This window comes from Pantherophis guttatus, chromosome 1, assembly GCF_059756535.1.
Source record: "Pantherophis guttatus breed Tessera chromosome 1, ASM5975653v1, whole genome shotgun sequence".
NCBI classification, from domain to species: domain Eukaryota; kingdom Metazoa; phylum Chordata; class Lepidosauria; order Squamata; family Colubridae; genus Pantherophis; species Pantherophis guttatus.
In genome coordinates this window covers 13,484,863-13,509,560 of record NC_142063.1, presented here as the reverse complement: position 1 = coordinate 13,509,560, position 24,698 = coordinate 13,484,863, and the positions used below count along the sequence as shown (strand labels likewise).

Genomic DNA, 24,698 nt, shown 5'->3' with positions numbered 1-24,698 from the left:
GGCCTGCATTTATCCAGCTCTCAAGTTAAGCACCTGAGGGTTTAAAGGAGAGATAGGTTGTCCAACATACCCACTTCCTCCTTTGTCCTCAACTTACAACAGTTGGTTTAGTGACCATTCAAGGGGACTGAAAAAGCGACTTATGACTGTTTTTCACAACTATGACCTTGGCAGCGTCCTGTGATCAAAATTGAGACGCTTGGCAACCGGTTCATACTTAACGACGGTTGCAGACTCCCAAGGTCACGTGATCCCCTTTGGCCGCCTTCTGAGAAGCGAAATCCATGGGGGAGGCCCGATTCACTTAACAACCGGGTTGCTAAGTTATCAACTGCAGTGATTCACTTAAGAACCGAGACGAGAAAGGACCGTAAAATGGGACAGCGCTCAACAAATGTCTCACTTAACAACAAAAATTTGGGGCTCAATTGTGGTCAGGGGTCGAATTTTGCTCCATTTTACGACCTCCTTTCCACAGTTGTTAAGTGAATCCCTGCAGCTGTTAAGTTAGTAACACGGTTGTTAAGTGAGTCTGGCTTCCCCGTTGATTTTGCTGGTCAGAAGGTCTCAAAAGGAGATCACATGAGCCCAGGACACTATAACGGTCATAAATGTGAGTCAGTTGCCAAGCGTCTGAATTTTGATTATGTGACTATGGGGATGTTGCAATAATCAAGTGTGAAAAATGGTCACAGGTTACTTTTTTCAGTGCCATTAGCCGTCACTAAATGAACTGTTGTAAGTCGAGGACTATCTGAAATGCCAGTGTGCAGGCTCCTGAATTTTGATCATGTGAACGTGGGGATGCTGCAATATTCATAAGTTCAAGGACTGGTCATAAGTCATTTTTTTTCAGTGCTGTTTAATTTTGAACGGTCGCTGAATGAATGTTTATAAGTCGAGGACTACCTGTAAAGTTTCGGCGAATGTAAATCCAGATTCTGATAATTAACTCACTGATACCATCCAGATCAGCTGGGATCTCTTTTTCCTTCCTGTCTGTAATCAGTCAGATGCTTTCCCTTTCAAGGGTGAGGACTAGCCTCTTGGTGAGTACGTAATTGCAAGCGACCAAAGCAATGGTACCTAGTAATTTCAAACTTCTGGAGAGCTGCTGATTGTGGGTAGAATGTAAGGACAGAATCAGGTCATCTAAAACTTTTGGGGGCGTTTGGGTAGCGATGTGCCAAAATATTTAAATGCGGTATCCTTCCAAGCATTCATTGTCAGTGCTAGTGAAATATAGTCACCCTTTGTTTTACACTCAGGTAGTCCTCGATTTACAACAGTTCATTTAGCGACCATTCAAAGTTACAACGGCACTGAAAAAAGGGACTTATGACCATTTTTCACATTTACGACAGTTGCAGCCTCCCCATGGTCGCGTGATCAAAATTCAGACGCTTGGCAACTGACTCATATTTATGACGGTTGCAGTCTCCCGGGGTCACGTGATCCCCTTTTGCGACCTTCCAACAAGCAAAGTCCACGGGGAACCCAGATTCACTTAACAACCGTGTTGCTGACTTACCCACTGCTGTGATTCGCTTAACAACTGCGGCCAGAAATGGGGCAAATATCACTTAACCAATGTCTCCCTTAGCAAGGGAAATTTTGGGCTCCGTTGTGGTCGCAAGTCGAGGACCACCTGTATAATATACATATAGAAAGGCGTAGTTCTTAGATACGTAAATTTGGCTGTGTCGTATTTGTTTTTCACTTTTGATTGTGGCTTTGTGTTCCTTGTTTTTCTACTTTATTTTCTCTATTGCTCTATTGTTTTGTTTTGTTTAGTTTTGTTTAAATAAAAGCCCCACTCCACCCCTGTGTCTGCAGCAGGGGTGGGTTCTAAAATTTTTTATTACTGGTTCTGTGGGCGTGGCTTATTTTGTGGGCGTGGCTTGATGGTCATGTGACAATTCTTTAGGATTTAGCAGAGGTACTGGTCTACCAGGCTTTTAACTGCTTGCAGAGCTGTACCGGTCTACTCAGTGGTGGGTTCCTCCCGGTTCGGTCCGGTTCGGCCGAGCCAGTAGCGGTGACGATATGACGTCACCGAACTGGTTCTCCTCCCCGCCCTCCCACCCCGCCACGTTATTCTTACCTTTTATTTGGTCCCACCCCCAATCTATTGCTGCCTCCTGAGTCCCAAATGATGACTAGAGGGAAAAGAACTGTTTAAACTCTTGCCACGGAGCTTCAAAGGGCCGCCCTACAGCTGATCAGTGTTAAAAGCAAACAAATGAGTCGGGTCGTAAGTGCGAGGACTGGTCGTAAGTGTGAGGACCTTCCAGAAATGACTCTGACCAGCTAGCCACGCCCACCTAGTCACATGACCTCCAAGCCACACCCACAAAATAAGCCATGCCCACAGAACTGGTAGTAAAAAAATTTAGAACCCACCCCTGGGTCTACTCATTTGTTTTTGGAGGCACCGGTCTACCACCACACTGATCAGCTGTAGGGTGGCCCTTTGAAGCCCTGCAAGAGTTTAAACAGTTTTTTTCCTTCCAGCCAATCAGCTGGGACTCAGGAGGCAGCAATAGATTGGGGGTGGGGCCAAATAAAAGGTAAGAATAATGGGGGGGCGGGTGGAGCAGAACCAGTTCGGTGACGTCATATCGTCACCGCTACCGGCTCGGCCGAACCGGGAGGAACCCACCACTGCTCTGCAGTCACAGGGCAAAGCGCTTTCAAAACGAAGTCTCCGATCCGATAATACTTTCCGTTCCTTTACAGGCAATATTTTAATGCCCCTTCGAATTTCTACACCAATTCCACCAACGGGCAGCTCTTCTCGGATCCCAACTTCGCACCTCAAGGCCTTGCTGATTTCTTACCCAGAAATGGCGACTTCGCTCAGGTAAGGAAGGCCAAACTTTTTTTTTTCTTCTTTTGCGAAGGCGAAGCTTTGCAGGTAGCCCTCGACTTACGGCCATTCGCTTAGTGACCGTTTGAAGTTAAAACAGCGCTGAAAAACTAACCATGACTGATTTTTGCGGCATCCCCCCCACGGTCAGGTGATCAAAAATTCAGTACGCTTGGCAACTGCTTCATATTTATGACGGTTGCAGTGCCTTGGAGTCACCTTCTATTGTAAATGCTCCAACGCTGGAAGTTTTTAAGAAGAGATTTGATAACCATTTGTCTGAAATGCTATGGGGTTTCCTGCCTAAGCAGCGGGTGGGACTAGATGACCTCTAAGGTTCCTTTCAGCTCTGTTATTCTAATAACATAAACCATTAATCTCTCCTGTAACCTTCCGAGCTGGCTTCCGAGAAGCAAAATCAATGGGGGAAATTGGATTCCCTAAACCGCCGTGTGATTCATTTAAGTGCATTCGTTCGCTTAACAACTATAGGACAAAAGGTTGTAAAACGAGGCAAAGCTCACTTAACAACTGCCTTGCTTAGCCATGGAAATTTGGGGCTCCCTTGTGGTCATAAGTCGAGGACTACCTGTAGTTACATTGTATAATAGGTTCTGCTCTACCTAAAAATTTGATGCTGATGAAAATCGGGGATTTCAAGAGGAGCTGCTTCCTGTCATTTTCTGAGACTTACCTATTACATTGCCTAATTCAGGGGTCAGCAACCTGCGGCTCTGGAGCCGCATGTGGCTCTTTCACCCCTCTGCTGCGGCTCCCTGTCACTCAAATTATGTGTCACAACCGCCAATGTGTGACACCCGCTGGCATGTGATTTATTGAGCTTTTCAACCCCCAGTAGGCCAACCATGGATAAATCCAAGAAAAGAAAAGTTTCAGAAGAAAACAGAATGTTTAATTCAACTACATATGCTAGTTTTGTGGCCACTCAAGAAATAGTCAGGCACGGGAAGGGTTTTGTGGCTCCCGGTGTTTTCTTTTCTGTGGGAAACGGGTCCAAATGGCTCTTTGGATGTTTAAGGTTGCAGATCCCTGGCCTAATTTATATAAAGGTAGTTCTTGAGTTATGACTGTAATGGAGCCTGTCCATCACTGTCATAACCTGTGACAGTTGGAAAATCATGGGACTGGCCCAATTTTACTAGCTTGTTTGCAGCAGCTGGTCACTAAGTGAACGCTGTGCTCGTTAAACAAACACAGCGGTTGTTAAAACCAACGAGTAATTTGGTAATGGGCATTGTTTTAATCCGAAAATAGCAGTAGCAATAGCAGTGATGGCTAACCTTTTTGCCTTCGTGTGCCAAAAGCGGGAGGAGCATGGGGGGGTCACACCCACGTGTGTCCACACCCATAATTCAGTACGCCTTGCCCCCACGCGCATGTACGCGCGACACCCCTGCGTTTTCCTCGCTTTTGGCATGCGATGGCACGGTGGGCCCAGTAGGCCCGTTTTTTGCCCTCCCCAGGCTCCAGAGGCTTTCTTGGAGCCTGGGGAGGGCAAAAACAGCCTTCCCCACCCCCTCCGGAGGCTCTCAGAGGCTGGAAATAGCCTGTTTGCCGACTTCCGGTGGGCCCGGAAGGCCCAAAAATCAGCTGACCAGCACATACCTGCGTGCCAGAGCTGAACTAGGGCAACGCTCGCGTGCCCACCGATATGGCTCTGCATGCCACCTGTGGCACGCGTGCCATAGGTTCGCCATCACGGACTTAGACTTTACAGTGCTTTACAGTGCTTTTACCGCCCTCTCTAAGCAGTTTACAGAGTCAGCCTATTGCCCCCAGCAACCTGGGTCCTCATTTTACTGACCTCGGGAAGGATGGAAGGCTGAGTCAACCTTGAGCCTGCTGGGATTTGAACTGCCGAATTGCAGGCAGCAGAAGTAGCCTGCAGTACTGCAGTCTAACCACTGCGCCACCACAGCTCATAAATGTTGGTATTCGGCAAAAACAGAGTTACATGACTGCGAGTTGCTAGAAACAGCCATAAATGTGAGCGGCTGTTGGAAGTTTGAATTTGGATCTTAGGTAATTCCCCCCAGGTAGCTCTGTGAAAACATCAATGGGTTGCTAAGCAAACCATTGTAAGTCAAGGACTACCTGTAGAGAAAAATAACTTCTATTGGTTTTTTTACTTGAGCCTGATGTTTCTCACTGGGAGTCTGGTGATCTCACTGGTCTTTTGCTTTGACACTTATGAATGAACAGGCAGATTTGAGGGTGTGTAACCAATTACCTGGAAGCAATTAAAGCTCGCTTAATTGTAAGCTGCGGATCAGGGCACCGGTCCAAGGAAAACAAGGGCCTTACCGTTAACAGCTTGTCTTTTGAACGATTTATGCTGTTATCGGGAGAGCTGATATAATCCTTGTAGGACAGGGAAGGGATAGCCCAGTTTTCCTTGCCCCACCACTTTTCAACAATCCCAGACATCTACAGGTCCTCGATTAGTGACTGCCTCGTTTAGCAACCATTCGCAATTACGAAGAAAAAGTAACTTTCCAACCAACCCCTCACGTTGACCCTCTGTGCAATTTGGAAAGGAAAGCAAAGCAAAGTGGAATTAAAACCTTAAGCCACGGTCACAGTTTCACTTAGTGACTGCTTTGCTTCATGACCAAGTTGCTCGTCCCAATTATAGTCACTAAACGAGAACTACTATATTTCTCCGAAAATAAGACCGGGTCTTATTTATTTATTATTTATTTTATTGTTTAAATTTGTATACCGCCCTTCTCCCGAAGGACTCAGGGTGGTGAACAGCCAAAATTAAAATACATACAATATAAAATTTAAAATAATTTAAAAACAGAATTAAATCGAATTGGTTTCCCAAAAATTAAAACCCATTACCCTTAAAATAACCCATTAAAATTTTAAGCCAGCCCAGCTTGCTGAAATAGGAAGGTCTTCAAAGCTCAACGGAAGGTCCGGAGGTCCGGGATCAGTCGTATTCCTGGGGGTAGCTCGTTCCAGAGGGCGGGTGCCCCCACAGAGAAGGCTCTCCCCCTGGGGGTCATCAGTTGACATTGCTTGATCAACGGCACCCTGAGGAGGCCCTCTCTGTGGGAGCGAATTGGCCAGTGGGAGGTTATCAGTGGCAGAAGGTGGTCTCGTAAATAACCGGACCCTAAGCCATGGAGTGCTTTAAAGGTGAGAACCAATACCTTGAAGCGCACCCGGAAGACCAAAATTAAATTAATTATATTAATTTTTGCTCCAACATATGCATTAGGGTTTATTTTCTGGTTAGGTCTTATTTTGGGGAAAATACGGTACTAAATGCATCCATCTGGCTGACAATCTTAACTCGGATTTATTTGGGGGGTAGGGCTTATATTACGAGCATCCTGAAAAATCATGCTAAGACCTATTTTCCTAAGTTTGGTCTTATTTTCAGGGAAACAGGGTATCTATATGTTAATTCTAGGAAGAGCATAAATCAGAGGTGTCAAACTCGATTTCATTGAGGGCTGCATCAGGGTTGTGTTTAACCTTGGGGGGGGCAGTGTGTGTGGCCAGCGGGGGCATGGCCAGCTTGATGTCACTTGTGTAGGGGGCATCTCTGGTGGCCTGAGAGCTCTGTCAGCAAAAACGGGCTCCCGAGCTCTGTTTTCATCTGCGAAGGCCTCCTGCAACCTTCTGCCAGGGAAAACAGAGCTCCCATTTTCACTGGCAGAGGTACTGCGGGCCGGTCCTTCGCTGTTTCTGCGGGTCAGATCTAATCACCCAGCAGGCCAGATCCGGCCCACCGGCCTTGAGTTTGACACCCCTGTGATAAATGTTCTAGTATGCATGTGTGCTATTACCCTATCTTGTTTCATCTATTTCATATTTTCCGGCACGAATATGAGAAAATAGACCAGGGGTGGGCAAATGTGGCCCTTTTACAACCTGTGGACTTCAACTCCCAGAATTCCTGAGACAGCCAAGCTGGCTCAGGAATTCTGGGAGTTGAAGTCCACAGGTCGTGAAGGGGCCATATTTGCCCACCCCTGATCTAGATATGTTATGGTGATTTGGATTGCCTTTTATTTATTGTTTATTTTTATCCCACCTTTATTAATGTATAAGTAACTCAAGGCGGCGAATATACATAACATTCTTTCTTCCTCCTCTTTTTTCCCCCACAACAACAATCCTGTGAGGTGGGTTGGGCTGGGAGAGAGTGACTGTCCCCAAATCAACCAGCCAGCTTTCTCTCCTAAGGCGAGACTAGAACTCACCATCTCCTGGTGATTGGCCTAAACATATCCAGCCGGCTTTCATGCCTAAAACAGAACTATAACTTACCTTCTCCTGGTGATTGGTGCAAACACCCCCAGCCTGCTTTTGTCCTGTCACCTGGTGATTTACCCAAAAGTCACCCATCTGGCTTTTAAGCCTAAAATGGGACTAGAACTCACCGTCTCCTGGTGATTGGCCCAAAGTCCCCCAGCCAGCTAAAGTGGGACCAAAACTCACAATTTCCTGCTTTGTAGCCTGGTGCCTTAACTACGGTAACTAGACCAAACTGGCACTCTGAATGTATATTACAAAGATGTATATAGTATCTTTTTCATATTCTTCTGTAACCAAGCTCCATCTTTCCCAGGCAGTCTGGGGAATCCACCGACCCACAAACCCGTGTCTAAAGAAATCCCTACAGTTTTCCAGATTTTAGTTCTCATCCTGTCCTCTGGAATATTTTATTTATTTATTATTTTATTTTATTAAAGTTCTTGACCGCCCGTCTTATGACAAGATCCCTCTGGGCAATTTAACAATATTAAAAAGATAAAAAATTGTTACAAAACCTATAGACCAGTGTTTCTCAACCTTGGAAGCTTGAAGATGGGTGGACTGCTGCTGGCTGGGGGATTCTGGGAGTTGAAGTCCACCCATCTTCAAGCTACCAAGGTTGAGAAACACTGCTATAGACAATAAGAACAAAATAATAATTTTAAAAAATGGATGTTGATTTCTTTGTTCTCCTGTATGATCCACCATCAGGCGCTCTCTCTGAAGGAATTCCTGTTTGGCTTAAAATGCACTTCCTTCCATCTAGAATCCATGGGGATGGACGATTCAAAATTGGAAGTTTTCTTTTTTGGTCTTTGAGCTTCAACTGCTGTCTGGGTAGAGCCGGGGTCTCTTAAACGGTTGGAGTATGTTTCTCAAGTGTTGTGATCTGACAAACAGGAACCTGACACTTCAAAAGTGACCTGTGCAATTGGCTGATGCAATCACGGAGAAACAAGCTATGGCTTCCCGTAACACTGTAGTGGGTAGACTGGGGGGAGGGGGGGCATGTATTTGTTCTGCCTTGCCTAGATCCTGCTTGTAAATTCCTTAACCTTTCAGAAATGTTGACCTCCAGATGGATTGAACCAATGCTTTTCAAGTATGGTCACTTTAAAACGCCTGGACTTCAACTCCCAGAATTCCTCAGTAAGCCACGCTGGTTGAAAAGTCCTGGGATTTGAAGTCCACACATTTAGTGGCCAAAATAACAGACAAACAGAATATCAAGAGTTGGAAGGTACCTTGGAGGACTTCTAGTCCAACCCCCTGCTCAGGCAGGAGACCCTATATCCGTGATGGCGAACCTATGGCACGCGTGCCACAGGTGGCACGCAGAGCCATATCAGTGGGCACGTGAGCTTTGCCCTAGTTCAGCTCTGGCACGCAGGTATGTGCCGGTCAGCTGATTTTTGGGCCTTCCGGGCCCACCGGAAGTCGGCAAACAGGCTATTTCCAGCCTCTGAGAGCCTCCGGAGGGGGTGGGGAAGGCTGTGTTTGCCCTCCCCAGGCTCCAAGAAAGCCTCTGGAGCCTGGGGAGGGCGAAAAACGGGCCTACTGGGCCCACCGTGCCATCACTTGCCAAAAGTGGGGAAAGCGCTGGGGTGTCGTGTGCGCATGCGCGTGGGGGCAAGGCGTACTGAATTATGGGTGTTGGCACACGTGGGTGTGACCCCCCCTGTGCTCCTCCCACTTTTGGTACACGAAGGCAAAAAGGTTAGCCATCACTGCCCTATATCATTTCAGTCAAATGGTTGTCCAATCTCTTCTTCAAAACCTCCAGTGTGGGAGCATTCACAACTTCTGGAGGCAAGTCGTTCCACTGATTAATTGTTCTCACTGTCAGGAAATTTCTCCTTAGTTCTAGGTTGCTTCTCTCCTTGATTAGTTACCTTATTGGAGAAGCTTAAGATGTGACGACTGTGGGTTTTTTTCCCCCCTGATTTTACAAGGCCTTTTCTGGGAATCTGACATTCTCATTTTGCTATTAATGCTCAGTATTGTCTCTCTCTTTTTAGCCTGGCGGTTTGCTGAATTGATCATTTTTCCTCCCACTAAGAGTGCTCTGGATTGGTCTTCCCTAACCTGATCAAATATATCCCAAAGGTGCTTTTTCAAGAGGCAACTGGACTTTCTGTTTTTTTCTTTGAAGACGTGTTTCGCTTCTCATCCGAGAAGCTTCTTCAGCTCTCTTGGATTAGAAGCGAAACATTTTTAGAATAACAGAGTTGGGAGGGACCTTGGAGGTCTTCTAGTCCAGCCCCCTGCTTAGGCAGGAAACCCTACACGACTTCAGACAAATGGTTATCCAACATTTTCTTAAAAACGTCCAGTGTTGGAGAATTCACAACTTCTGGAGGCAAGTTGTTCCACTGGTTAATTGTTCTCACTGTCAGGAAATTTCTCCTTAGTTCTCAGTTGCTTCTCTCTTTTATTAGTTTCCACCCATTGCTTCTTGTCCTGCCCTCAGGGGCTTTGGAGAATAGCTTGACTCCCTCTTCTTTGAGGCAGCCCCTTAGATATTGGAAGACTGCTATCATGTCTCCCCTAGTCCTTCTCTTCATCAAGCTAGACATACCCAGTTCCAGCAACCGTTCTTCATATGTTTTAGCCTCCAGTTCCCTAATCACCTTTGTTGCTCTTCTCTGCACTCTTTTTAGAGTCTCCACATCTTGTTTACATCGTGGCAATCAAAACTGAATGCAGTATTCCAAGTGTGGCCTTACCAAGGCATTATAAAGTGGTATTAACACTTCATGTGATCTTGATTCTAAGATCATCTTCAAAGAAAAACCAGAAAGTCCAGTTGCCTCTGGAAAAAGCACCTTTGGGACAACCATGACCTGGATGACTGAGAATCTCCATAGACAAATATACTCTGCCAGTTTCTAGCTTGAGTGGTGAAAAGCTAGCAGGAATGGGACTTCCAATCCCATCATCCCCACCAGTAGCTGTGCAGCCTGAGGGGGATTGGAAGCGGCCTTGGTCCAATGCAAGGCAGAGAAAGCTGATGTTGTTATAGCCCAGTGATTGTTCTTGTCTCCCTTTTTGGGGGGACTCGGGAGGGATCTGTTCCGCCTGACCCCAACATTATTTTCTTCGTTAGCTGATATGCTAAAATTGGCACAATGTTCCTGATCGTCATCACTTTATTTTTGACCAGGTCTATTTGGTGCGATGATGATTAATCCCCAGACTCATGTACATTTCGGCTGTAGATTTTGTTGGTTGAGATAAATTTGGGTTTACAGAACATCTTTTGACTTACAACCCAAAATCGAGCCCAAAATTTCCATTGCTGAGTGAATTTTGTTAAGTTGTTAACTGAATTTTGCCCCATTTTATGACCTTTCTTGCCACAGTTGTTAAGTGAATCACTGCAATTGTTAAATGAGTAACACGGTTGTTAAGTGAATCTGACTTCCCCTTTGACTTCGCTTGTGAGAAGGTCACAATAGGGGATCGCATGACCCCAGGAACACTGCAACCGTCCTAAATACATGCCAGTCGCCAAGCGTCCAAATTGTGATCACGTGAGCATCCCCAAGGTCATAAGTGCGAAAAATGGTCACAAGTCACTTTATTCAGTGCTTTTGTAACTTCGAACCAGTAGTGGGTTTCAATTAAGTTTGCTACCGGTTCGCTCATGTCCACGTGTTTGTAATGTTTCTGTGCATGTGCAGAAGCCTCCGGGTGGGTGGGCAGAGCCTCCCGCCACTGCCGTTACAGGTTCGCACGAACCGGGGCGAACCGGTAGCAACCCACCACTGCTTTGAACAGTCACTAAACAAATGGGTATAAGTCGAGAACTACCTGCATTTATTTTATCTAAGTAAGAGTAAGAACTAAATAGGAAACCATTCTCCCCCACTGCATTTTGGGGGTTTGCGAAGCTTATTTGTCAAAACTGGGCCAGTTCCCTCCATTTTTCTGTCCGGAGGGCCTTCTGAGGCAAGGGCCCTGTAGCAGAGTCCCTCACGCTTCCTAGTGCAAATTCTCTTCATTTTTGTCCCATTTTTGACAATACAGCCAGTCCTCAGCCACAAGTGAGCCCAACATTCCTGTTGCTAAGTGAGAAATTTGTTAATTGGCGTTTGTTTGTTTGTTTGTTTATTTATTTATTTATTTATTTATTTATTTATTTATTTATTTATTTATTTTATTAGATTTCTATACCGCCCTACTCCCGAAGGACTCAGGACGGTGAACAACCACAGGATAAAACACATAAATACAAAAATTTAAAATAGAATAAAAACGAATTAAATAATTTGGCTGAGACAAATTTAAAATACCCCATAATTTAAAAAACAAATTAAAATTTACATTTAAAAAGGGAAGAAGATTTAGGCCAGGCCTCATTCTACGACCTTTCTTTCCACAGTTGTCTATGGCAGAGGTCTCCAACCTTGGCAACTTGGCAAAGCTGGCTGGGGAATTCTGGGAGTTGAAGTCCGCCAAGTTTAAAGTTGCCAAGGTTGGAGACCCCTGGTCTATGGAGATTCTCAGTCCTCCAGGTCATGATTGCCCCACAGGTGCTTTTTGAAGAGCTGAAAAAGCTTCTCGGTCTTCAAAGAAAAACCAGGAAAGTCCAAGTTGCCTCTTGAAAAAGCACCTTTGGGGTCTTGCCACCGTTGTTCAGCGAACCACTGCAGTCGTGAAATTAGTAACAGGGTTGTTAAGTGAATCTGGCTTCCCCCTTGACTTTGCTTGTCAGAAGGTCGCAAAGGGAGATCACATGACCCTGGTACGCTGCAACCGTCATAACTGTGAGTCAGTTGCCAAGCGGATGAATTTTGATCACATGACCAGGGGGCTGCTGCAATGGTCATAATTGTGAGAAACGGTCATAAGTCACTTTTTTGGGTGATCTTTGAACAGTCACTACAGTAAAAACTGTTGTAAGTTGAGGACTATCTGCTCTAGCTTAGAAACACCTGCAAGGATCCTTATTTCCACTGACTTACTCGGATTCTACTCCTAGATGGCAGCTGCCTTGGCTGCAGAATTGCTTTCTGAATCATAAGTTATTTTGCAAACATAGCATAAGAAGTTAAAGATAACTCTTGCTGGCCGAAAACCCCCATGCTGCTCCTAGCGGTAGTCATGACTGTGGTCGATTATGGGAAGAGGTGTGAGCATTGGTGGCGGAGGGCTTCTGAGAATATGTACAGTGGACTTCTTACCCCTGAATGATTCAAGTCAGAGGTCGGAGCCAGGATTTTCAAGAAAATATGTTCCTTACCACCTATCCTACCAATGATCAGATTCAGGGTTCTCTCCTGAACTTTTAAGTTAAAATTAATTCAATTAAATTAGGAATTGCTATTTTTATGTATGCCCAAAGATGTCCTACCCGCTGTGAACTGAGCAGTACGGCCTTCACCGTGTTTTCAGTCCCAAATTCCTCCCTCCCTCCCTCCCTCTTTTTGTCTGTCTGTCTGTCTGTCTGTCTGTCTGCCTTCCTCCCTCCCTCCCTCCCTCCCTTCCTCCCTTCCTTTCTTTTGTCTGTCTGTCTCCCTTCCTTCCTTCCTTCCTTCCTTCCTTCCTTCCTTCCTTCCGTCCGTCTTCCTTCCTTCCTTCCTTCCTTCCTTCCTTCCTTCCTTTCCTTCCTTCCTTCCTTCCATCCGTCTCCCTTCCTTCCTTCCTTCCTTCCTTCCTTCCTTCCTTCCTTCCTTCCTTCCTTTCCTTCCTTTTTTCTCCTAACTGCCAAATTTCAACCTTGTATAGGTTGTAAATGCTGACCCCAAAACACATTTTTCTCAAGATAGGTTTAGGCAGGATGCTAGCTATTAATCCATAATTTACAGGTAGTCCTCGACGTATGACCACAGTTGAGCCCCCAAATTTCTTTCACTAAGTGAGACATTTGTTAAGTGAGCTTTGGCCCATTTTACCACCTTTCTTGCTGCAGTCGTTAAGTGAATCCCTGCAGTTTTTAACTTAGTAACACGGTTGTTAAGTGAATCTGGCTTCCCCATTGACTTTCCTGTCAGAAAGTAGCAAAAGGTGATCTGCCCTGGAGACCGCAACCATCATAAATATGAGTCAGTGGCCAAGCGTCTGAATTCTGATTTTGAGATATGGGGATGCTACAATGATCATAAATGTGAAAAAGGGTCATAAAGGGTCATAAAGTCCTTTTTTTCCAGTGCCATTATAACTAAACGTACTGTTATAAATTGTGGATTGCCTGTTGTGGCTATTGTCAAATTGTACTTATCATGAGAAAGTAAAGGCAGTCCTTGACTTACAACAGTTCATTTAGTGACCATTCAAAGTTAGAATGGCAATGAAAAAAGTGATTTACGACCGTTTTCACACTTACGACCTTTGCAGCATTCCCATGATCATGTGATTAGATTTCAGATGCTTAGCAACTGACTAATGTTTATGACAGTTTCAGGGTCATGTGGTCACCTTTTGCGACCTCCTGACAAGCAAAGTCCCCGGGGAACCCAGATTCACTTAACAACCATGTTGCTGACTTACCCACTGCTGTGATTCGCTTAACAGCCAAAGGGTTACTAACCTATCAACTGCAGGGATTCACTTAACAACTGTGACGAAGTCAACTCCACACCAAAACTTGCCGGAACTGGCAAGCCGAGCATGAATCGGCCTTCAAACCTATCAAAGTTTGGGCCTTCATTCTGCCCACCGCAGTACAGACTTTTCTGGGTTACCTCTAATTCCCTTTGCGCTTTAATTTAGATGTGGAAAAGTTTGGTGAGTTACAGGGAATTCTGGGAGTTGGAAGTCCACGCATCTTAAAAGTTGCTAAGGTTAAGAAACACGCTGGATTAGACATTAGGAGGAACTTGACTGGAAGAGCTGTTTATAAAAAAAAAAATAAAAAAAAATATTAGTGGAACATGTTACCGCTTGCATTGGTTTCTTCCCCTTTACTGGAGCTTTTCTTTTTTCGCAGTTTAACATTTAATTGAGTTATAAAATACTGTAAAATACAAAATGCAAAAGTAAATGGAAAAGCAGTGGAGAGGAAAATGGGGAAGAGAGGTGAGGAAGGATAAGGGAAAAAGGAAAGGAAAGGAAACATTGACTTCCTACTCCCTCTGTTGCAGTAAAAGAAGGCATTAATATCAAATCACAACTTTTTGCTTTTTTTTCATAATAATATGAACCAGCCCTTTCTGTAAAGATCTATCAATCTACTCGGTAAAACCCAAAATCAAAGTTTCACTCTTTTCCACTTCAAGCAATGAAGTTCAGAAGTGGCCCTTTACTGCAGCTTTTCAAAGAGATGCTAGATCATAATCTGTTTGAGGTTGGTGTGGCAACTTGAAGATGGGTGGACTTCGATTCCCAGAATTCTCCTGCCAGTGGGACAATTCTGGGAGTTCACCCATCTTCAAACTTGAGAAAGGTTGAGAAAGCTTGCTATAGGGGGTTGAATTGGTGACCTCTTAGGTCCCTCCTATGATTCTATGAAATCTGGAGGCCACCACGTTGAGGTAACTTCCTGTTTATAAGTGGAAATAAATCCAAAATTGAATGTAGGGCGTCTGTATTTTGCACCCCTTCAAACAGAGCAATTTTATACCTAATCCAATAATTTTTCCGAGCAAGGATTTTTCTAGCCCGGTTTGAAAGTATTGCAAAGATACTGGTGGTTTTGCATCCAAAGAAGAAAAAGAACCCAAAACAGTCCTTTGTAAAGATCCTAACATTTTTGTAAAAGTTTTTTTTAAAAAATGTACTCTTTGATTATAGCCGATGGCTTTTCGACTTTAAACACAGCAGAGATAATCCTGCTTTTACAAGCTCCTTTTTTATGAGGGAAGTTGATCTCATGCCAAGGTTACGCAATGCCCGGCTATACACGCCCCCAAAGGAATAGGACCCCAGGCAAAATAAGTTATTTAAATTATTTTCCTGTATTGTTAAATGAAATTCCAAGGAAAATATGCGGGTAGTCCTTGACTTAAAGGTAAAGGCAAAGGTTCCCCTTGCACATATGTGCTAGTCGTTCCCGACTCTAGGGGGCGGTGCTCATTTCCGTTTCAAAGTCGAATAGTCAGCGTTGTCCGAAGACGTCTCCGTGGTCATGTGGCCGGCATGACTAAACGCCAAAGGTGCACGGAACACCAAAGGTGGTCCCACCAAAGGTGGTCCCTATTTTTCTACTTGCATTTTTTATGTGCTTTCGAACTGCTAGGTTGGCAGAAGCTGGGACAAGTCATGGGAGCTCACTCTGTTACGCGGCACTCGGGATTCGAACCGCTGAACTGCCAACTTTTCTGATCGACAAGCTCAGCGTCTTAGCCACTGAGCCACTGTGTCCCTAATCCTTGACTTACAACAGTTCATTTAGTGACCATTCAAAGTTACAACGGCACTGAAAAAAGACCCTTTTTCACACTTACGAAGTAGCATCCTCTTCGTCACAGGATAAAAATTTGAACGCTTTGCAACTGATTCGTATTTATGACGGTTGCAGTGTCCCCGTGGCCATGTGACCTTCTGACGAGCGTAGTCAGTGGGGAAGCCAGATTCACTTAACAACCTTGTGACTAACTTAACATCTGCAGTGATTCGCTTAACAACGGTGGCAAGTAAGGTTGTAAAATGGGGCAAAACTCACTTCACAAATATTGCACTTGCCAACAGAAATGTTGGGCTCCATTGTTGGTTGTAAGTCGGGGACTACCTGCAGTCAGTATGGTGACATACTCAATTTTCTTCTTTTGTCTGATTAAAAATCAGAACTGCAGGTCTCTGGAGTTATTTCCAAGGTGGTGATCATATTCAACTCCGGCGCCTGAGCTTAAGAATTTGTGGTTCACTAGAAGTCTAAATAAACCTGATTTATAACTTAAAAAAATATATTGCCCCATGCTGTTAGAGCAGTGTTTCTCAACCTTGGTAGCTTGAAGATGGGTGGACTTCAACTCCCAGAATGCCCCAGCCAGCAGCGCTGGCTGGGGGATTCTGGGAGTTGAAGTCCACCCATCTTCAAGCTACCAAGGTTGAGAAACACTGCTTTAGAGCATAATGATTCAACCTTAGCAACTTCGAGACCTCTGGAACTTCAACTCCCAGAATTCCCTAGTCAGGCTGGAGAATTCTGGGAATTGAAGTCCCCAAGGCAGAGCTATTTGTTTGTACACGTTCGTGGCTCATGCAAAACGATGCCCCATCATTTCTCTTCTGCAGTTATTGGAACCATTAATCACAAACCACGCACTTTTTTCTTTCCTTTTTTTTTTTTTTTTAAAGTTCCTTTGTTCCGCTTTAGGTTCACCGAGGACTCAAACTCAGGTTAATTCAGGTCAGGGCACGCTGCTACCTCCCTTCGGGGTCCGGGTGCGAGGGACTCCTAGCTCCATGTGACACGGTTTTGAATTCTGCACCTCGTGGGCTTTTTTTTTTTTTAGTCTGGTTTCTCTTTCGGTCAGCTTTTCGGCAAGCCTCGTGACCCTTCTAATTTTAACCTTTGATGCTAGTTTGCTGGGGTGGGTGGGTGGGTGGGGAAAATGTCTGAACCAAATAAAGGAGGGGGAGAAAACCCCCGAATTTTAGGAAGCCAAGAACTCCAGAGTTCTTATGGCAAAAAGGAGAGAAGGGAGCAGCTGGGATTGGTGGAGCTGGTGGAGAAGGGGGACAAACTTTCTGTCTTTTTTTAAAAATTATTTTTTAATTCCAGCCCTTGGGTGCATATCTGCTGTGTTTACAGTGGCTCTGTGGTTTAAATTACACAGCAGTACAGTAATTCTGTGCTCATTGCCAGTAATTTCACTGACTTACCAAGCAAGCTTTATTTCCTGAAAATCAGGCGGGCAAGGCTTTTAGAGGAAGAAAGCGCCCGTCCCCTTGATGACTAAACCAATCACTACCAGCAGAGAATTTGCTTCTTTTTCTCTCTCTCTCTCTCTCTTTTAGTGGTGGTGGTGGTGAGAAGAGAAGAACCGGCTTTCTCCCAACATTGCTTGACATTAGATTCTTCTCTTCCTCCCCCTTCTCCTCCACTGCCACCATCTCCTCCTCCGTCTCCCTCCTGTAAGATCCCATTCTCGGCGTGTCTTCTCTCTTTTTCGAAATTCATGCCAGATCTTCACCCTCCGTGGCTCTTTCGGGGCTGGACCCTGACACGCGAGCTGTCATGAGTCTAGCTTTGCCAACCTTTACGGTAGGAAACGTCCGCTTAGCCACTTTGCCGGAGTCCAGCCTGCTGCGTCGGTTTTCGTTGCATGCCGGCTTAACATGTCCCAGGTGCAGTTCTGGCTCAAGTACGCTTCGCTCTTCAAGGTAATTTTTTTCGACCTTCCCTGTTGAAGGAAGAAGGATGGCCGTGGATGTGTGTGCACATGTTTTGGGGTTTTTTTTGGTCTTTTCCTTTGAAGAGGGGTAGGTTGGAGGGGAAACGAAGGTGGTGGTGGCGGGCAGGTGGTGAAGCTCTGAATTCTCAGTTCACTTTGTTTCCTTGACAAATGGCAGGTTGGGTTGCCTTGCCGTGGCCAAGGTCTTCGGTGCTTTGCAGGAGAGGCGTCAACGGTCAAATGTTCAAAGGAAAAGACAGGGAGAGTTTTCTGCATAGGGGTTGTGGGTTTTTTTTTACCCAGTGGTTTTTATTTGGTAAAGAAAGTCCCAGAGAAAAACATGGCTTTTTGGTTCTGAAAAAGTTAAGCCAGCTTGGTTTGTTTTCTGAAATATTTTCCCCCTGGAGCTAGGATTAAGGGAAACTCTGCATCGGAGAAAAGGGCACGAAATGCTGGTTGTTTGCTTCTCTGCCTTCCATGGATTTAGATTAAGGTCTTCTCCCCCAAAATTGCAGGGACTCTTCAAAAGTTCTTCCATGTGTGATGGGTAGAAGAGGAAGCTTAGCCAGGAAATTGGAATGATTGGAAATGAGAACGGTTGTAAAAATACCCTCAACTTCAGTTTGCCTTTCTTGAAAACTCTTGCCTATATAAAGTCAGTATACATTCTAAATATTAGAGCTTTTTTATATTTCTCTTTCTCTTTATTTGCCATCATTGAATGAAAGGTTTAATGCTAATAAATTATTCTCCTTTTAAGTCCTTTTGTTGCTGCTCTAGATTAGTGGGGTGTGCTTATATCTAGAGCACCATTTCAGGTATATATTCGTGCCAAAACTCTGATTGAAATGACGCAGAACCCTAGTGACATATCGTACAGTTGGGTGTCATAAAAAAACTGGATGCCAATCCTTGTTTTATCCCTACCTCTTAGCCTGGTCCACCTTATAAGACCGTTGTGACAATAAAATAGGATCTCTTGCTGCATGCATTGGATAAAAAGGGTGAGAATTATAAAAATGGGACAGAAGGATTTTGATCTCGAAATACTTAGTTAAAGCAGTGGTTCTCAATCTGGGGGGGTCTGCTGATCCCTGGGGTGGGGGCGCAGTGTCACAGGAGGTTCGCAAATTGTTTGTTAATTCTGGTGCTTTAAATTTTGAGTTAAGTCTTGGGGTTCCGTGGCCACAAAAGGTATTTAAAAGGGATCCATGATGAAGAAAAAGTTAAGAACCCCCTGAGTTAAAGCATCACTTGGAAGGTCTCTCTTTTTATTAAAAAATAAATAAACAGCGTAAAACAAAAGCAGATGAATTAGCTGATGAATTATTCTGTCTTCCAGTTAGAAGCCTTAAAAATGGTTTTAGAGAAAGCAGATTAAAAAGATTAAAAATTGAGCAGAGAAGCCGGTCCTCTTAATTTAGGCTAACTTTGATTAAATTTCTATTAAAATGATGCAGGGCTTAAATTTGCTTAGATCCGGAGGAGGAGAAAGGCACGATCAAAAGGCATACTTTATTTTTTATTTATTCTTTGTTCCCTGGAGATTTACATAATTAACAGGATAAGGGCGATTATGTTTAATAGCTGCTTGAAGTTTCTCTCTGGCCGCGAGCAGCACAGAAGTATTGTTAAGTTTCTAGCACACATTGGAAAACTAATTGGCTATTGAATGTTGATCTCCACCCTGCGTCTTTCTTAAATCCCTTGAAACAGGTGCTGGCTCCGAATCTCTGTGAAATATGCAACTGGCATTGGGAAGAATGTCTTTAACTAAGAATCTCCTAATATAAAATTATTTCAATCATTTGGCTCGGCCACATAGCTCCGGAAAGGACTTGGCAGTAGAGAATGGAAATATGATTTTTCACACCTCAACATCTTCCCTGGTTAATAACAAGTCTCCAAATTGCTCACCGATTTCGGCAACCTGAGTTTCATATGCACCCCTGAATTTTTTTGAGTAAGAAACTTGGCATGCCCGGTTTTAGCCAAGTTTCTTCTACAGTGTTTCGTCAAGCTTTGTCAGGCTGCAGTCTGTCTGGGATGGGTAAAAAAATAGGAAGTTGTCTGGAGTGGGAAGCAGCCAGGCAGCACTTTTCAAGGAAGAATTTAAAACATGGCCCCTTTTTTCCACTTCCCCAAAATGCCCCCTTTCCTGAATTTCCCTCCTAGTTCTGTTTTTTCAACCTGGGGCATCCGATTATGGTGTTCTTGTTGTGACTAGCGACCGCTTTGTTCTTGGAAAGCAGTGCCGACAAAGGTGAATTCCATGTGAATTTATTCTTAGGATGCTTTTGATGTGGCTTCCTTGCAGCCTCACGGATTTCATGCAATGGAGTATACAGTATGTAGGGCTTTCTACATCACTAGGGTCTTAAATACAAGAGGAATAGAATAGAATAGAAAAACAGTTGGAAGGACCTTGGAGGTCTTCTAGTCCCGCCCCGTCCTTAGGCAGGAAACCCTACACTACTTCAGACAAATGGTTGTCCAACATCTTCTTAAAAACTTCCAGTGTTGGAGCATTCACAACTTCTGGAGGCAAGTGGTTCCACTGATTAATTGTTCTCACTGTCAGGAAATTTCTCCTTAGTTCTAGGTTGCTTCTCTCCTTGATTAGTTTCCACCCATTGAATATAGAATAACAGAGTTGGAAGGGACCTTGGAGGTCTTCTAGTCCAGCCCTCTGAAATTTCTCCTTAGTTCTCAGTTGCTTCTCTCCTTGATTAGTTTCTTGGTGTCTTGTAGGCTCTGCAAGTTGCAGTTGTGAAAAATGAACTGGGGGGGGGGGGAATTAGAAGTCTAGTTTAAGTCTGATTTATCTAGTTGGCGATAAATTCTAAGCATCTTCCTTCCTGAATTGCTCATTTTCTGCAAATTTTTAATGTCAGCGTATTGACGTATGTGTTAATTAGGTGGGGAAGTTCTTTTGGATTTATGCTGCTGATAAAAATGGCTTCCGATTGATTGATTGATTGACCCTAACCCTGACTAGGTGGCTCAGTGGCTAAGACACTGAGCTTGTCGATTAGAAAGTTCGGCGGTTCGAATCCCTAGTACAGGCCTCCTGCGTGAGCAGGGGGTTGGACTAGATGGCCTCCAAGGTCCCTTCCAACTCTGTTACTGTTACTGATTGGTTCCACCCTTATGACAGGAGACTTATCTATTTGTTGGTTTGTTCGTTTGTTCGTTATTTATTTATTCCGCCCTTATGACAGATAGTCCATGACTTACAACCAGAATTGATCCCAAAGTTTCTGTAGCCAAGCGAGACGTTGGTTCTCTGAATTTTGCCACATTCTATGACCTTTCTTGCCGCAGCTGTTAAGTGTATCCGTGCAGCTATTAAGTCAGTAACGTGGTTGTGAAGTGAATCTGGCTTCCGCATTGACTTTACAAAAGGGGGATCACGTGACCCAGGGACGCTGCAACCGTCATAAATATGAACCACTTGCCAAACGTTCAAATTTTAATCACGTGACCATAGGGATGCTGCAAGGATTGTTCAGTGTGAAAAAAATGGTCACAAGTCCCTTTTTTCCAGTGCTGTTGTAACTTCGAACGGTCACAAAATAAATAGTTGTAAGTTGAGGACAGAGGGACGCGCTGGCTCAGTGGCTAAGATGCTGAGCTTGTCGATTGAAAGGTCGGCAGTTTGGCGGTTCGAATCCCTAGTGCCACAGAACGGGGTGAACTCCCATGACTTGTCCCAGCTTCTGCCAACCTAGCAGTTCGAAAGCACATAAAAAATGCAAGTAGAAAAATAGGGACCACCTTTGGTGGGAAAGTAACAGTGTTCCGTGCGCCTTTGGTGTTGAGTCATGCCGGCCACATGACCACAGAGACATCTTCGGACAGCGCTGGCTCTTCGGCTTTGAAACGGAGATGAGTACCACCCCCTAGAGTCAGGAACGACTAGCACGTATGCGCAAGGAGAACCTTTACCTTTAAGTTGAGGACTACCTGTATACACCATTCATAGCCATTACCCTATTCCCTTTGGGAGTAAGGAACGTGATGCCAAGCCACAAGGAATAGAATGGAATGGGAGAGGGAGAGGGAGAGGGAAGGATAGGAATAGGGTAGGATAAGATAGGGTGGGGTGGAATGGGATGGAAAGGAATAGGAATAGGAATAGGAATAGGAATAGAATAATAGAGTTGGAAGGGACCTTGGAGATCTTCTAGTCCAACCCCTGCTTAGGCAGGAAACCCTACACCACTTCAGACAAATGGTTACCCAACATCTTCTTAAAAACTTCCAGTGTTGGAGCATTCACAACTTCTGCAGGCAAGTTGTTCCACTGATTAATTGTTCTCACTGTCAGGAAATTTCTTCTTAGTTTTAGGTTGTTTCTCTCCCTGATTAAGGAAAAATAGAAAAGAGCAAGTCAAATTAACTCATGAGAAAAAGATAAGGAAATATAGCTAAATTTGCCATATGCTATACTCACCTCCGTTTTTTTAAGGTCTTATCATCAGCAACCTGAAATTGGATCCAAGCCAATTCTTTCACGGCAGACACTTCATATCCTCATCCATTGATTTTTTTTTTTAACCTATGTCTTCTCATTTTAGCCCATTCGCATTCAAGTTTTTTTTATATATATATTTATCCTGGAATAGCCAACTCTTCTTTCAATAAAACAAAATTGGCAATAGCGCGCTGTTAAACTTACCCAATTTAGCCTTATGTTTCCACAAACATCATCGCTTGCCAGAAATCGCACGCTATCCGCTGTCTTCCTGTTTGTATTTTTTAAAAATTTCTTCATCCATCCTCCTGTCTTTAATAAACCTTCCACCAAGGCTACCCAAATTCATTTTCTGAATTTATTTGTAATTTTAACCTTTACAACTCCCCACTTGTGTGAGACTCAACAGTTAACATGGATGTTTTTTTTTCCCCATTCAGTTGTGCTCAATTCTTGAAGTGTACCTGGACAAGTCCCTTCTGGTTTCTTGGAAAGGTTTTTGTAGAAGTGGTTTACCATTGCCTCCTGCTCAGGGCTGAGAGAGGCTGGCTGGCTCAAAGTCACCCAACTGGCTTCATGCCTATGGCAGGACTAGAACTCACAGTCTCCTGGTGATTGGTGCAAAATCACCCAACTAGTTTTCATGTCTAAGGCAGGACTAGAACTCACAGTCTCCTGGTGATTGGTGCAAAATCACCCAACTGGTTTTCATGTCTAAGGCAGGACTAGAACTCACAGTCTCCTGGTGATTGGTGCAAAATCACCCAACTGGCTTCATGCCTATGGCAGGACTAGAACTCACAGTCTCCTGGTGATTGGTGCAAAATCACCCAACTGGTTTTCATGTCTAAGGCAGGACTAGAACTCACAGTCTCCTGGTGATTGGTGCAAAATCACCCAACTGGTTTTCATGTCTAAGGCAGGACTAGAACTCACAGTCTCCTGGTGATTGGTGCAAAATCACCCAACTAGTTTTCATGTCTAAGGCAGGACTAGAACTCACAGTCTCCTGGTGATTGGTGCAAAATTACCCAACTGGTTTTCATGTCTAAGGCAGGACCAGAACTCACAGTCTCCTGGTGATTGGCTTAGCAGCCTTTCATGACTATGGCAGGACTAGAACTCACAGTCTCCCAGTTTCTAGCCTGGTGTCTTAACCATTACCCCAAACTGGCTTTCTTAACATGCATTAAAACAGTAGAACTAACAACAACAATAACAACAACAACGTTCCAGTGGCTCCAGAGCAGTGTTTGTCAACCTCAGCAACTTTAATATGTGTGAACTACAACTCCCAGAATTCCCCAGTCAGACTTACTGGTTGGAAATTGAAATCCACACTTCTTTAAAGTTGTTGAAGTTGGTTAACACTGCTTACAGCAGGAGGGAAAAAAAGAGTCAAAGAATTGCGATTTTAGTATTTGCTTGCTGCAGAACGATCCTTATTAAGAGAGGGAATACAGCATTAATTATTACAGTCTTTATTTGTAAATGTAGTTATTTATTTATTCGATTTATATATTTTATATAGCCACATATTCAGCACACAACTCAGGGCAGCGTACATCACTAAAAATATTAATAATACTCACTTCACTGAATTATAAATCCCTTGAAAATATACCAAACTGGCATTGTATATGTTGTTTTTTTAAATAAGGGTTTTCCATGCTTTCCAGCAGAATAATTCTCTCATTCCTTCTTTGGAAGAATCACTAATTAAATTAAATTAATCCTAACTAAATAAATTAAATTAAACTAAAAACAAATAATTAAACTCCGCATCCTTTTGACCTTCCGTAAAGGCCTTAAAACCTGGCTCTTCCGATTGGCCTGAAGCCCGGACAGGTGGGGCGTAGGTCATCTTGGGATTGGTTAGTGGATTAGAAGATCCCACCTCCTCTCTATTGTATATCCTTCCTACCATGTTCGCTATTTCTTTATTAATGTGCATTTACTATCTTACAGTTTTAATTCTTTTACAGTATCGTTTTATTGTAAGCCGCCCAGAGTCGCAGGGCAGCAAAATGGGCAGCGAATAAATTTAAATAAATAAATAAATTCTCGGAGTATGTTTCCACCTCATGAATAACCCCATAAAAAAACTAAATCAGATGTGGAGTTCAGCTTTGTGCCACATCCGAAATTTGGGTTTTCTTATCTCTAGAACGATCAATAACTTACTGGTTGATCTCACGTACCACTTACAGTTTATCGCTTTGTTAGCGAACAACTGCATGAATGGAGTGTGTTCAGTTTAATGTCCAGTGACGATAATTACCTGTACCTTTCATTGTTCTCCTACTTTCTCTATATTTCTTAATCATATTCCTATGTCTGAATTTTGATTACATGACTATGGGGGTGCTGCAACCGTCATAAGTGTGAAAAACGGTCATAAATCACTTTTTTCAGTGCCACTGTAACTTTGAAGGGTCACTAAATGGACTATTGTAAATCGAGGAGTACCTGTATTTACAACAATTTGTTTAGTGACCGCTTGAAGTTACAACAGCTCCGTAAAAAGTGACTTATGACCGTTTTTCACACTTACGATGGTTGTAGCACCCCCCATGGTTACGTTGTCAAAATTCAGGTGCTTGTAACTGACTCACATTTGGTACCAATAAAGGAGAATATTTGTAGCTCTGGGTTGAAATAAGGGGTCCTTGGTGCTCTCTGAGTTTGCACTAAGGACCCCTGACTCATACTTCTGACGGTTGCAGAGTTCCGGGATCATATGATCACACCTTGCGATCTTCTGACAAGCAAAGTC

At 43.9% G+C, this 24,698-nt stretch overlaps 1 protein-coding gene across 2 annotated transcripts in view; it reads left to right on the top strand.

The window, feature by feature from the left end:
- The window catches only part of SBNO2 (strawberry notch homolog 2), a 162,178-nt gene that overhangs the window by 66,051 nt on the left and 71,429 nt on the right, over positions 1–24,698 (top strand). For both annotated transcript variants that reach the window (XM_087873738.1, XM_087873691.1), the window contains exon 4: positions 2,740–2,863. In XM_087873738.1, coding sequence (XP_087729864.1) covers positions 2,740–2,863 — 124 coding nt within the window. The remainder of the gene's footprint in view (positions 1–2,739; positions 2,864–24,698) is intronic.